The 16,126-nt window shown below is 37.2% G+C and overlaps 1 protein-coding gene across 1 annotated transcript; it reads left to right on the top strand.

The window, feature by feature from the left end:
• Positions 1–3,269: 3,269 nt before the first annotated feature.
• Positions 3,270–15,049, top strand: LOC120328619 (arylsulfatase-like). Its single transcript, XM_039395149.2, has 7 exons — positions 3,270–3,579; positions 8,299–8,448; positions 8,686–8,798; positions 11,757–11,973; positions 12,193–12,495; positions 13,127–13,306; positions 13,759–15,049. Exons 1-7 carry the CDS (start codon positions 3,276–3,278, stop codon positions 14,088–14,090), a joined length of 1,599 nt encoding a protein of 532 aa, XP_039251083.2. The 5' UTR covers positions 3,270–3,275; the 3' UTR covers positions 14,091–15,049.
• Positions 15,050–16,126: the final 1,077 nt, after the last annotated feature.

Here is a 16,126-nt window from a genome sequence, read left to right on the forward strand (position 1 = left end):
TATATGTTTTATATATCTTCATCAAATTCACTGTATTAATGAATTGGATGAGTAAAAATTATTTCTTGCATAAATTACGCTTCAACTCAGTTAAATTTTAGATTTCGTCGATAAATGAGCTTCTCAGCAATAATTCATTTTATCGAGGAAAAAATGTGTTGTTTCAATCATTTTTGTTTTTTATTATGTTTCATGTCTGTCGTCAGTTTCTAAAAGGGAGAATCGCCTAATTTTTTGCATCCATGTAGCCGCAATTAAGTGAATTCGCGACAATTGTCGTGGAACATGGCGGGTTCAAATTTGGAAAAATTGGTAACTGTCCGCTGGAAGTGGCCGCTAGCTTTACCTAGGTGGTATCCTGGGATGAGCAGAAGAAAAAGTAGGTAGCAACAATGGAAATAAATTGAACAGCATGCTACTCAAACAAAAACCATTGTCCCTACTCCCTACTATTTGAGCATTGAAGTTCTATTGAATTGTACTATCTATAACCTAAACTGATGTGCTTTGTAACGTTACATCTAACGCTCTGTCTGTTGTATAGTTTATTTTATATTGTTTGTATAAATATCTCTTGAATACTACTAAAAACAGAAAAACAATAGTAATACTACAGCTGAAATAAAGCAAATATTCCTTTCCAGCAGCTGGGAAACACGAACAAAACGGGGTAGGTACGCACGATTTATAGCCACTTTGGGTGTACCTATGTATGGGCTATGTATGGGACTCAGACCGCCGCTAAAATCGAAATAACACTTTCATAGTGTGCCACCAAGCGGATGTGAATCATACTTTAGATTTTCATTGCCTTGAGGATTGGATCCTAGTTAACTTAATACCTGGATCACCTCGTGCCTAATCACTCATGCACGCTGTGGCGGAGAGGAGTCCAGCAATCCTCGCGTACATAATGCACAGGGTAATTAGAGGTGCGGTGGCGAGCGTATTCCTAACCCTTTCATTCATGACTTTTTCGCTTACAACGAAAAAATTATATTTGTATTGAAATGAAGTATTCACGATGTTGATGACGCTGTCCGAGAACAACATCACGAAAGAAAGGGGGTGAGTGTATTTCTTGAAACCCCCATTACTGCAAAGAAACTACTAATAATAAACACTAAGTTTGATCAACTTTACATCGAAATGGACTATAAGTTCTCCGAGTCCCAAAAAAGATCCTTTTTCCAGTTTATGTAAAAACATTTCAAAATAATTTTTCTCTTTCCCGATCATAAATGTATGCTATACACAGCGAGTAAAATCCGCTTCTACAGATTTTTCTATTGATAGAAAATGTCCAAATATAATTATATCGATAGATTGAGATCGATCGGATAGTCTGGATAAGATGAGGACATTGATAACGATTGTCGTACAAGTTCTTTTCTAGATAATGGTGGGGATTTTGCTATAAGAGTCTCAAATGTGCACAGATTCAATTGATTCTTCTAATGATTACCCGCACTCGCACGCAGTTCAAAATCGATGCATGGACGACAGCGTATCATAAAAATATACATCTTCGATGTTTGCTTTAATGCTTTATATACTCTCCGAATATCGTCCATGTACAGTGATTATATTCAGATACTGATCTTTATTGTGGCACATATATGTGTACTCATGTGAAACTATTGGATATACGGATCAATATACGAATCCTTTTCTTAGTTGCCTCGAAGATTTATCATAATTCCATAAACATTTGTTCGCAATTAATGCAGGGCATTTTCAAATACCTAGTGGTTTCTGAATTGGATCGAATATTTTTCGAATCAAATCTCGAATACTTGAAAGATTGGTAATTGAATGGCAAGATGGCAAGATGAGACAAATAAAGAAATGAATCGGCGACGCAATATTTTTGATTAAAGAGCGGCAATATAAAATATCCATATCTATATATATACATATATACTTAAAATAAAACAGAAAACAATATAAATTGTGTCGTATGAGACCGGCGTTAAATTAAAAATGCTTTAGGCATTGTAAATCGCAAAATTTCGTGTGTCTATACATTATGTTTGTTTGGCGTTGACTTTTTCCCGGATTGTGATGATACATACATAAGATGATTAATAGTATAGCCAAATAGTTTTAATTGAACTAAAAATAAATTTTACTCTGTGGGATTTGATAGAAAACTTGGGGACATTTCTAGCGGTTCAACAGAGCGGAGTGGGTGTTGCAAGTAGAAATCGATTTGTAGATTGTACATTTGTAGAATTCGAAAACAATTTAATTAATATAAAAACACATTTTAGATGCTCGTAGTTGCCATGAATTGAATATTTTACTTGTCATAAAATACATTATACGCTGAAAATGTCGCTCTGTTAACGAGCGCAAAATGCGCAACTGTTTCAAAAGGGATGGGAATTTTCGATTTTAACCCTCCCTTTTGAAAATCCTGGCGGCACCCATGCATAGGTCCATATCGTGTCCAAAAATGGGGGATAAATGTTACTTTTGAAATTTACATATGAGTAAATAAGAGAATAAAGGTTTAGAACATCTGATCCAAGTTATAACCAATATTGATATATGTATATATTGACAATTCCATTGGCTATGCCTATTCATCAAGTTATCGTCGTTAACAATAACTATCCGGGCCTACAAGAATTGCAGACACAGAGCAAACCGACTTTAAAATTTAACTAGAGCAGTGGACGATAATCACAAAATCTACTATATAACGGCAGTTTCAGATTTACAGTTGATTGAACAGATGGTATGACGAGACGTTTCACAGTTTTTGCCATTGTTTTGGAAATACCGGATTACGTTTTCGTGACTTTTTAGTTTAGTGTGAATAGATCCCTGGTGATATATTATCATATATATATATATATAATTTATTTTGACTCCATAATCAGCATTGTGGCCAATAAAATAATTTTAAAAATAAAACAAAAAATAATAAGTGATTACGAAATCAGGATAGCAAACAAAGCCTCTAGTAAAAAATTTATTTGTGTGAGGATCACCAAATTGATTACTGAATTGAAAAACAGAAATGAACGTTGAAATGCACGCAGAAGTGGTCAAGTCTATAACACGTTTACCCTTTGTTTCGCCTAATGGCTAGTTTTGAAATAGTTTATTCGCGGAAAGTATACAAAGTCTTAAGAGATTCGAGACTTCAGTCGATGAAAATATTAGAAAATCGTATCTTAGTACCAGATTATTTTAGTGGCCATTGCTGTTTTATTTGCACCTTCCAAGTACTTTTCGTTGGCTTTGCATATTTCAGGTGATATAATATGGAAACAATAAATATTGCGTTAACTGTTGTTGTGCTTACATCTTTGTCAGTTGTGTCTGGTGTTATTTTGGTGTGGTATTTTGTTATATTGCCAGACGTTACTTCAGAAGTCGCAAGAGGTGGTCGACCTAATATCATTATTATTCTTGCTGCTGACGTCGGATATGCTGACTTTCAAGCCTATGGACACCCAACGCAAGAATGGACAGCAGTAGATAGAATGGTCATGGAAGGGATTAAGTTCACAAATTTGCACAGCCCATCATCTATATGTTCACCAAGTAGAGCAGCAATTTTGACAGGTAAATTACTAAATGCATCAAAAGTTGCTATTTCCTTCAGTAAAATTAATTTTTTCCAATTCCACTTTTCTGTGCATGATTTTCTTGACTAACTGAAGATCGAAAGTTATTCAGAAGAATATTCAGTACTACATAAGCAACAAATAATTCATTTCTATACTTTAGGGAAACAAAGCAGAGTAAATAAATGAAAATAACTTTTTTATACAAAAGTAGTTGGCACGCCAGAATATCCGGTAGATATATGTGATGTATACAATATCCAGTATCTTATTCTATTATATGATAAATGAAAATCTGCGATTGGAATAACGCTTTTAGTATTAAATTTGTTCACGGGACCATGAAATGTACTTATTCTATTCGATTGAACTGAATGGTATCGAAAAGATTCAAATAACTCAACTTCCACGTCTCATTGCAAAATTGTTTAGATTATCTCGTATATACAGCACCTTATCACAATAATCTAGTGCTAATCCACGCATGAACGCGAATTTCGGCCTACTATAGATTGATAAAAACATTAGCAATATGAGCAAAAATTGAAAATGTTACAGTATATATTATATACAAGATTGAGAAAGGCAGTAGCGGGGTAAAATTGAATCCTCCAATGGAAAAATTTATTTTCGTAGTTAAAGGAATATAAAAAAAAAACACAACACAATCTTGATGGTCCAGATTTCACTGAATACTACAGAATAGAGTAATAGGATCAATTGGCAAAAAAACAAAATTGACCAAGTAAAATGTTTTGTCAGAATATAGCATGCGGGATACAGAGGAGTGGTGTATGAAGCGATCCACAACCGTATGGTATCGAAATCTTCTCTGTGCCATAAAATTTATATTTCTTTTGTTGAATGTTTTCTTTAAATCTTTTCTTTAATTTTTTTATAGTATATACTGCAAAAAATTTTCCATTTTTCGGAAAGAATACGGGTTTAAGCATTTACGGAACAAAATGTTTTGAATGTAAAATTTTTGTTTCGGATTTCTCACGCGCGTATCAAATCCCCAGGGTACACGCTCTTGGCATTCGATAAATACTTTAAAACTTTTGCCATTTACTAAATCACATAAATGTGATATCACAGACAGAAATGCCCTCTACCAATATACATACCAATATGAAAATGTAAAGAAGAAGAATAACTATATCATATTGTCACATCCTGATGAATATTGATCAACGCGTTGGCACGAATACCACAAAAATACCAAGTGGTTGCCCATTCTTATGTTCTTTTTAGTATGTAAATCCCTGGGTATTTTATTCGTTGTTCGTTAGTAGGTAGCGTGTAATTGTGCAATGTTGTAAACCCACTTGCGTAATTTTGTGGGAATACCGAGATTTGTGCCGTACGTTCTGTCTTGTGTATTGTAATAGAGTTTTACTTGTAATTTTTTGTTATTTCTTATATTGATATATTGTATCGCAGCAGTCCTACACTGCTGTTATATTTGTGAATGATATACATACGCTGTTAAATTTTGAGGCAAACAGACACACATGCATACGTACACAGTAAGAAGCATACTATGTAGTTTTTTGTCAAAATTATATAGTTTGAACTAAACAATGCCGTTTGTTTATTACTGGTTGACTCAGTGGCGGCGCGTGGTCATTTTGACAACCGGGGCAAGCTACTGCGGGACCAAGTCACCCCCATCTACGGGGACAGGATGAGCGCTGTAAGTTCTCCCATCATTTTATGAGTATAAAAACCATTCCATCGGTAACAACCAATCGGCAAAAGCGACAATTTTTAACGATAAGAAAGTGTCTTTAAAACCGGTCCAAGTCAATGGATTAATAAATATAGACATAGTTTATTTTGAAACCTCTTTCAAAAGGAAAGGCAATATTTACCCAGATAAATACAATGACATATTAACAGAAACTTTGGGAAAGCAGACAAAACCTAAAATAAGGTTTAAAACGTTACTATGAAGAAAGGAAAGCTAATGCAAAGATAAGGACATGCGTCGCTCACTCATAGATATATATGCTGCTATACTTCTACTGCTTGAACATATATGCAACACGCCGCGGTTTCTTGGAAGCAAAATGCTCAATAACGCGCTGATTAAAGTCATGCATCCCAGAAATAACGTCTCTGTGAATGGATAAAACAGCCAAGGAATTTAATCTATCTTGCTTCATTGTGTTTCTGAGATACGTTTTAATACGCTTCAGCGTGCTGAATGTTCGCTCTGCGTCGGCGGAAGAAATAGGCGTCGTCAAAATGATGTCCAGAAATTTTGCAGACGCCGCAAAGGTAGTTACTAGAGTGTTATCTATGAGGAACCCATAGAGCGCGCAAGTTGATGTGATGTTCAAAAAAGTTTGATTGGTGTATATACATCGCAATTCATTTTCCAATTTACCCACGTTTATCATGGGGTAAAATTTGGAGACAGTAGCCAACAAATGGATGGGAAATTGACGTGCAAATTTTGAAAAATTTTTGGGGTTAATCAAAGAGAACGCGGCAAGGTGTTCAGTGCGCAGACGATCGCCTATTTGATTCACCAGAATTTCACAGTATTCCTTTGCAGACAAAATCAAACGCTGCGTTGTTTGCCCGCGGCGTAAAGAAGCACTCCATGTGTCGTCGTATTTTATTGTTTCCCGGATACGAGATACAGCATCGCAGAAGTCTGAAATACACGACTGCACAGACGCTCCATCCATTAGCCTTGACTGCAATGCGCCGTATAATACATCCACGTGATAGAATATTGTGGAGAAAAAAGAGAGAAAAAATGAAAACTCACCATCTTCTAGCAGACGCTTTAGACCTGCCGCCTCCCTCACAGAGCGTTCGTCCCAAACCGGAGAGCTCTGAATGCCATTGAAACACTCAATGAGCTCAGACCTAATTTCGGACACGCCCTGCACCACGCGTGATTGGAAGTTCTAACGTGTTGGTGCACAAGCTGGGAGACGGCGGCTACATATCTGGCGAAGGAGGTCAGAGCGCTTCGGCGAAACGAAAATAAATGAAGAAAACCCCGGAACATTTGCAAAAAATATACGGACGAGAGGGGTATCAAGACACATATTTTTATTAACGAGGTTAAATTGGTGTGCATAACAATGTAAAAAATGCGCATGAGGAAAATCTTCTTTTATATAAACTTGAACACCATGTTTCGAGTTTCGACCCACTCATGACTGCCGCGTCGTCATAAGTTTGAGCTATCAATTTTGACTTCGCGTTGTAAGGCTGTAACACTTCTTTCAGTACAGCCGATATCCCGCAAGCCGTGCGATCAGCGATTGGTACACAGCTGTGAAATCTCTCGGTAGGTTTACCATCTTTCACAAACCGAAAAATCACAGCCAGTTGGGAAACGCACGTGATGTCAGTTGTCTCGTCAGACTGAATCGGAAGGAACTGGCAATTCTCAATTCCCGGAGCCAAATGTTGTAAATAAATTTTATACATTGAGTCGAGCAAATCATTTTGGATATCCTTAGATGTCCCTATCTAAACAGTTGCGGCATCAAGATGATCTCTCAATACTGTATCTAGGGATGCTGTGTATTCCACCATATCCAAAAATACCCCTCTATTAGAAGAGCCAGCCCGTTCATAGTGCCCACGGAGGGACAGCTCGTGACAACCAATGAACTTCAAAACATCTATCAATCGACCGAGAACATGGCGGTTTTTCTCGACGTTTTGGTTGTGCCGACGAATAGAAACCGCGCGTCCTTCATCCAACTGTGCTGCAATATTAACATTTCCGAATGTTCGGTATTTTACTGCATTGTCCAGATGCTCCATAGAAGATTGATGATCCCTGGCACGCTCGGAAAGATGTTTAAGATCTCTAAAACCAAATTTACACCAACGTAAGTCACGGGCGGTAGCAAAAAGTAGGCAATAAAAACAAAAAAGTGCATTTTTGTCCTCGCTGTAACACAACCATTCGTGTTTTTTATACCAAGTTTCTGCGCAGAATGCACGCCGACGCTTTCCTCCGTCATGGGATTGTTCCAGTGAACAATTTTTTGGTTGATAAGACCCAAGACGTTGTACCTCTAATTTTTGTTCCAGCGGCAGCTGCGAAAACGGAGTGCGAAGTAGTGCATCAACCTTATTCATTATGAGGTCTAAGGCTAAGAAATGCGAAGCCGGAAAGAAGTGAGGAGCTCGAAAGGAATGTGGAAAATCGAAAGCAAATGGACTAAAGGTCTCTAACTGAATCAAATAGCGAAACAAGCGACAAAAACGAAGGCGAGGAAACTATCAACTCTTCAAGCAACCAACGAACGAGAAGGAATGCGTGAATATGTCAACACGTTGTTGTAAGAAACGTCGGCATTGCGTCGTCATAATTTTGGGGCTAGCTCCGATCGGCCCCGATGATTTAGTAAAAGAAACAGAAAACAAACGAGACAAACGCGGCGAGTGGAAGATAAAAGAGAGAATACGATATACAATGAGCAACCGGGGCAAAATCGGCGTCGCCCCGTCGACGTTCGGCGAAGGCTTTGCGAGCGAAAAATGAACCATGTCGGGAGAATATGGCTAGTGTAGACAGTCTGTGCAACCGATATTGAGGTATTTTTCGAATATTTTTTATTATACCGAAAAAACAACCGGGGCATTGGCCCGGTTGGCCCTATTGACGCGCCGCCACAGTGGTTGTGCATTTCACTGTGAATAATCACGGCAGCAACAACTCTCTATTTCTTTATAGGTCGTTATCCAATTCGAACCGGCGTGTTTGGCAAAGGACTTGCATTTGCACCAAGTTCATCTGGAGGATTGCGTCATGATGAAACAACCATAGCCGAAGTCCTGCGGCACGGGGGGTATATTACCGGTATGAACGGGAAATGGCACTTGGGTACGTAAAGGAGAGTCAATATAAAATAACTATTAACAGAAAGCATCAGACGTGAAAACATACAATAGGATACTTGTAGGTATTTTTTTATGTCTAATAAAGTAGCCATGCTGTGAATACTTTTAGGTCATGAACTACGGGTGATTTTCACCGCCATTGATCAAAATCACGTACAAAATATTGTGGCGCATGGCGCAGTATTAAATTCCATAATATCACTTCCCTACTCTTTCACAGGTATTAATGAAAAGTCTGCTACAGATGGCGTATACTTGCCTCACCGTTACGGATTTGATTACGTTGGAACTACTTTACCTCATTCACAAATGTGGGCTTGTGATCCAAAAAAGGTCAGAATTAGGATAGTAGTTGACAACCGAATGAGCTGGCTTCAAAGCTCACCATTACAAGTTCTGTCCTAATAAATCCAAATATACAAATTAGTAGATTGAGTATAAAAATTCCTCAGAATATCGGGGGGGATTTGAATTTCATGTGTGTGTGTGCTCATTTTCGTACATTACGTTCTCTTTCAGTTGTCAACTTTTGCCGCTTCCTTTAATTAACCTACGACCGCCGTCCTCCCACTCTCCGCTATTTCCGTTTAGTCTAGCCTAGTCGGCCAACGCCAAAGGTAAACAAACATACAGTTCGTAGTTTTTATTTTGTATTTCTCTGATTTTTCTTCTTTTCATTTGTACATTTTCTATTCATTATGCCAAAATCTGATTCTAACAGGTATTTGTTACGGGTTTTATTAATCTTATTTGTCCGAGTTTTGTGGGGGCGGATTAGGGTATTTACAGTTAAAATGCATCCGCACTTACGTAATTTTCTATATATATACGGAAGGGCTTCCGGAACAAATTAATTTCGTAGGTAGAGTTTCTACTGTAGTTGCAGGCACAAAAAATTGTTCCTTTTTGTTATGGGTGTTATTGCATTGTTAGGGGTCCTTGCAAAAATGTTGGGTTGAAACGCATAAATTGATAACTGCTATTCAAATTTATTGTCACACCGACTTTAAACGAAGTCAGTGAGAAAAACGTTTTTATTACATTCTGTATTTTGCTAGCTAATTTTGCTAATATGACAGTGGCACTCAGGTACTGGTATAGGCTTTGCCACGCAAAGGGATTTGAATTACCAGATTACTTAAACTGAAAATCCGTTTCGCGGGAACACGATTCAAAATTGGCACTTCTCCGCGGACGAACAATTTTTCTTTGCGGACCGCATTTGTTCCACGGGCGGCAGTTCACATATGATTCAAGCAGTGAAAGTTTGTTACCCGGCCCCGCAACATAAACCACGGTGGTTTTCATGAAAACCTAAATCTATAAAATATTAAACGTGAGACATGATTAGGGTTTTTCAGCGCTATAGAATTATTGCTATTATGGTATTATTATTGGCTATTATTCATATATAAAAATTATGATTCTAAATTTGAAAACAAAAGGATAGAATTTGCCCACAAAATAAAAATAAGTAAAAAGAATGGTCGCGTTTTTATGGACAAATTAAATTTGTTTATCAAAAATCAAGCATTATAGTATTTACATTTGGAATGTTCGAGCGGTGGTACCTCAACATTATTATGTATAGGCTATCATTTGATACAGGGAATTTATTACCTAACTGAAGCTAACATTTGTCCTAATAGACTCAAGCCATGTAAAACGCATTCTACGTGGAAAAATGGAAAGGAAATTCCTAATATTAAGCCTTATGGACAATTTGGTCACCAAAACATAAGCTTTCATTTTTCCGTAGTTTTTATCAAATTACGTAAGAATTGGTTCTACATAAGATTATTACGTTTTGTCGAATTTTCCATTTTTGATAGAAATGCCTGAATATTGTAAACAATTCTAAATACTTTTATCAGTATGATATCTTTTTTACCTGGAGGTGGATTCTGTCTACGCCATCGTCGCAACGCACCGACAAATACATCATCTAAAAATACCCCCCTGGATAGTGACATAATACTGCGATTAACAATAAGATCAAAACCACCTTTAACATTGAGCTTCGCTAAAGACTCGAAAATATAAGGCCTTCTACTCTTCATTAATTGTTTCACAATAAAATCCACTTCTTCCGGAGTGGAAACAGGGTCGTTCAACCCGTGGGCCATATGTGGCCCGTGGAAGCATTTCGAGTGGCCCGCGCTGTATTTTCAAGAGTTGAATAGAGAAACATTGGAGTAAATCTATTTTTTGAGTGTTGTAGTATACAAAGATGTGATACAAACGATTTGTTTATTTTTCTGAAATGCGCTCTGCCAGCCCTTTTAAACGAGCCATTAGTGCCATCCAACTGGGAAGATATATATATCGATAAACAAAGGTGCCATAGCCGCTTACACACTTGGTCTTTAACTACTCTATATGACGTTATCGCAAAACAATCCAAGCCATCGTCAGATTGAAAATTCGTTAAGGAATGTATATTATGTAGCCGTAGAATCGAAGGAATCGAAGATGAATTTTACCGAAGATCGATATGATGTATTTTGGTGCAGGTCATCACGCAAGTACCCGGCGATTTTGTGAGGAGGTAGAACTCTGGATTCTTTCATTTCCGACCTCTTACAACGAAATTGCCTTTCAATCAATAAACGGGGTAATTTGAGATTGTGCCGACGAAAATGTCACCAGATATTAATAAAAACTCGCTGAAGACCACAAAGCTTATCCATCTCATTAAAACACACTATGAACTATGATTTGTCTTCTTGTTTATTTGGTCTGCAATATATTCGTTTATGACTTTACATTTTTTTGTAGTGCCGGGGGGCGATGAAGTTGTATAAATTACTGTAGGATGGTACAAAAAAGTTTGGGAAACACTGTTCTAGTCAACGACACCTTGCAGCTGAATTAAAGCAGTAAATATAGCAACGGAATAACTCGATAATAAACATTCAAGTAATTAAACACAATCATAGAAACAAAATTCAAGGAAAAAACAAAAACGAAATATACTACGGGATGCCACAATGACTAGAGATTGTATAGAATATTGGACGTTTACGTTTTAATTAACACAAATGCTGAAACAGAGGTTGAAATGCCGTCAAGCCTGTATGGGTTGACAAAACAGCGCGATAACGGTAAGGATATTTGTTTAGTGATATGATAAAAGTGAAACAAAAGTCTTGGCACTCGAAAAATTCTCGCAGAAGGGTGGCAGTCATTTCTCTGATCCTAAATCGAGAAGCGTTCTCCTAATTCTTCATAATTAATATTATGTGATGTCTATCGTAGAAATATATTGATGTTTGATTTTAAATATTTTAGTATACAATACCGCAGATGAAAGGATGTTTTCTGTATCATAATGATACAATTGTGGAACAACCAATCAACCTCAACACTCTGACAGGTAGACTCGTTAACGAGACAAAAGCATTTATCCGTGAAAACAAGGATCAACCATTCTTCTTCCTTTTGTCTTTTCCACAAACTCATTCTGCAGTATTTGCCAGCACCGCGTTTCTTGGCAAATCCAAGAGAGGTACGTAGCCATAGTTGTCACACATCCTCTGAAAAGAGGGAGAGAGTGTTAATTCTTATTGAAAAATATAACCTTCATCAATGAAGAAAGATATAAATGGCATATGGACACTGTGTTGCGAAACCAAATTAGTGCTCGGCAGATCAGTAAAATGAAATAATCTGCTGTTATCTAACACAGTTGCCCTATTGCCAACATGTAACATTCTTCCACACACAGGTATATATGGGGATGCCATTAATGAAATGGGCTGGGGAATTGGAGAAGTTCTCGAATATTTAATCGAACTTGGGATTGAAAAAGACACGTTGGTAGTTTTTCTATCGGACCAGGGACCTTTAAAAGACGGTTGCGGGAATGGTGGTTCCACAGGTTTTTTTCGTGGAGGAAAAACAACGACGTGGGAAGGAGGGATTCGTGTTCCAGCAGTGGCATGGTGGCCTGGAACCATTCCACAGAAAATTGTCTGCGATTCGTTACTGAGCACAATGGATTTGTTTCCGACTATTATCAAGTTTGCAAGTAAAATATTGTTTTGTAGCAAATGAATTGGCTCGACAATTTTTATCTACTCAAATATTAAACATTGGGTGCTGTGTGGATTTAGCAGTTTAGCTCGAAATAGTCATGTTTCGAGCAACGATTTAACATAGATTGGTCCAAAGAACAATTTGGTGATTGTGGCCAGGCTTTTTGCAATTTTTCGACGTTTGTCAATATTTCAGTAGAACGGCTGCCCTTCTCATGAACATATAATGTATAAAATCAATTAAAATGCATCCGCAACATTGCGGTATATGTATATCATTTTTTCGAATACATATTTCGGACCTCCTGAAGTATGCGCACCAAGATGGCGCACAACCTAAACACAATATGTGTGTACGGTTAGGATTCAGGTCGTGCGACATCTTAGTGCCCATACTTATGGAGCACCCATATTTCAATTCGACTTGTCGAATTTTATTTTAAATGCTTGATAATGGTTAGAAGTCAAAACCATTCATTGCAGCTAAAAACCACAGCACGTTTACTCTAATGAGATTGAAGTCTGTGCAGTTCAACCACCAATATTCAGTGAAAAATATATGGAACAACTTTTTCACATTCTGATTAAATTATTTAAGCTCAAACCTTTCAATCTTATTTCTAGGTTTGCTAAATTCCACAACATTCAAGCAGTTGTCTATTGATGGAAAGGATATTAGCGGAATATTGAAAGGTGAAAACAGCAAGTCTCCACACGAAGTGCTGTTTTATTATTACGGAGATTTATTGACTGCTGCTCGTTATGATCGATATAAAATTCACTATCGCACGATGTCACTTATGAGTAAGTTGAATCACGATGTTTGCCCTTCATATAATTTAAGAGTTTTACTTTATTATTCTACGAAAGACTTGGAATAAAGATGTTGATAATTACTAATGGGTGTGAATGGCGCAAATATATATTAGTAAAATGTCCATGGTTGCTGAAGTCCACCGTAGTTGCAAATGTCCTCGGTGCAAATGGACCTGGTTGCAATTGTCCTGGGTACAAATGTTTGTGGGTGCAATTGCGTATGGTTGCAAATATCCACGGTTGTAAATGTCGTAGGTGTATACATACATGGTTCTTAACGTCCGTGGGTGCAAACAATCGTGTATGCAATTGTCATTGATTGCAATCTGTATACGGGTACCAAAATCCAGAGTCCAGATATCATGGGTGCACTTCAAAGAATGCTTATGAACGTGGATGGAAAGATAATATAACCCAATCCGGAATCTTTTATTTTATAGAAGACGTCATGGATGGACTCAAAGAAGATCGCTGTTATTACGGTTCTTTCTCGATGTTACAACAACTTTTCGGTTTCCAAAATAGAGGGACAGAGCATGATCCGCCTTTAATATTTGATCTTGATGCTGATCCGGAAGAACTGGTTTCATTAGATACAACGAATCAAGAATTAGAGAACTTACTTGAAACTGTTGAAGATTTATTGCAATCCCACAAACTATCAATCGTGTCTGTGAAATCAGAAGTTGATAAGCCACACATGAAGCAGTTGTATCCCTGCTGTAACCCGCCTACATGCATATGCAACTATAACGATAAAATAATGAAATAGTGGACGCCGGATAGTGTAACTACGAAGCAAACGCTTTTACATAACATTTTTTAATAGATGGAAACAAAAGATGCAAGCATCACTGAAGCACTAAAAGATATTTAGTCTATACATAGATTCTGCCACCTGCTGCATTTGTAAAACTGCGTTCAGCACAGAAATATTCTTTACTATCACGATCGTCTTTAGACTCTACACCTCGAAATTCTGTTTACATTTATCTAGTCTAAACAAGTGAGCAATGATCAAAAATATGGACATGAAGTATTTCGGGTATGCAATCGTTCACAGCAGACTACCGGTACCGCGGTCTTCACGACTTTGCCTGACAACCAAAACGTAACGCACGCGAACGCGGAACTACAAGGTCCGCAATTTTTAATTTTGATGACGTCATCGCACAGACGTTTGCAACTTCAGTTAGACGACTACAAGTGATACCGTTGATATTAATCATTATGATGGAATTGATATGCGACACAAATTTTAGACGGTTTTTGAAAAATCGACTGTATCATTTAGAGATAGCAAGTCATCAGATTTGGCAGACTACTAGAACTAGACTAAAACTGTCTAATTATATTGATCAACGTTGAACGTGCGTGCGAACTCGGAAGTGAGTACTTGGCCTTGCCTCGACTATTTAATAAATGTTTTATGACGACATCATCAGAGTGTTCGCATTGCTTGTATGAATAGCTGAATTACGTGTTCGGCAACCTGACTTTGGTGTTTAGTGAATGGATTTCATAGCACTATATCACTTGACTTCGATTTCATGATCAGAATATCAGGCGATACAATAACTGATTGAAATAAAACAGCTAAAAACTCTTTTCAGAATCAGGAGAGCAAATAAAAAGTCAAATGGTGTTGCCAAAGAAAGAGGTAGGCTGCTTGTTCTTTGTTCATTGGCCTGAAAATATGGTATTAATTTATACAAACTTACATATGGCCACAGATATGTAAAGAAGCGGTGGCAAGCTATATATGAAAATCTGGATATCGAATTTAAAAAAGGAAGTGAAAAGTGAAGTGAATTTATTGAAATAATCAAGCTATTTATCGTCAAGCTGAATTTAATTAATTCCCAAATGCCTAAACAAAATTTCTCAAGTTTTATGCAGGAAGGGGGTTTAGGTTAGCCACTGTATTTCAACATTGTCCAGTTCGCGACCCACTTTCATTGTCCTATTTCTGTGCGACCCACAATGTGATTTTGATATATGAAAAAAAAAATGTATTCCCATGAAATTTACTATTGAAATATGAAACTTGAGCTTGCATACTGTATATTATCAGATCAAGTTGAGGCTTGGTGGGAGACAAACTCACACGCAACGTAGCAATTCTTTTACTTCGTTACCTATTCTTTCTAATATGTTGGTCGCGAACCACTGGTTGGGAAGCACTGCAAAATGCGGCAACCAACTTGCGTCCATTAACTGAGCGTTGCCTCGCTTGAGTTATATAATATATAAGATTTGGGCTAAACCACTCGATTTAACCGTTGTTTCAACCGATGACAGGATTCTTGATAAAACTGTTGATTGCTTTCGTTGCGATATTAACGTGCAAACAAGAAAAAACACAACCTTGAAATTTGTTTGAAAGTAACCTTCAGATTTTTGTTCAGAAGTATATTTGGACGATAGGAATCAACTTCATTCTTTTTTTAAAAACATGAAATCCCAACAATTGGGCAATCGTTTTATACGTTATGTTTGAGTATGCTATATTTTAGAAACCTCGTATACGAAGGACATTGTCGGCATAAATTATATGGTCATGTATATACGATCACATCATAATTTTGTTAAGTCTTATTTGAACTGTCAGTGTTAAAGGTATCCAGTTTCCACCCGTAAAACACATACCGTTACTGCAGATACCGTTAACAAGCGAGTAAGCTGTGCTATTATTGAGATTTTGAATGCGTGCTGGATATTATGCTTAGTAATGAGCACATAAGTGATTGGAAATATATTATAACAAAACAGGTATTTCAAGTGATTTTCATAGATATAGTACCTGTT

Source organism: Styela clava, chromosome 7, assembly GCF_964204865.1.
Source record: "Styela clava chromosome 7, kaStyClav1.hap1.2, whole genome shotgun sequence".
NCBI lineage: Eukaryota > Metazoa > Chordata > Ascidiacea > Stolidobranchia > Styelidae > Styela > Styela clava.

What these genes read in the sequence shown, in the direction of transcription:
- LOC120328619 (XM_039395149.2), top strand. Translation starts at nt 3,276, where the DNA reads ATGGAAACAATAAATATTGCGTTAACTGTTGTTGTGCTTACATCTTTG. An exon ending in GAACGGGAAATGGCACTTGG is followed by an intron (nt 8,449 to 8,685) that starts GTACGTAAAGGA and finishes ACTCTTTCACAG; the next exon opens with GTATTAATGAAAAGTCTGCT. An exon ending in GACTATTATCAAGTTTGCAA is followed by an intron (nt 12,496 to 13,126) that starts GTAAAATATTGT and finishes TCTTATTTCTAG; the next exon opens with GTTTGCTAAATTCCACAACA.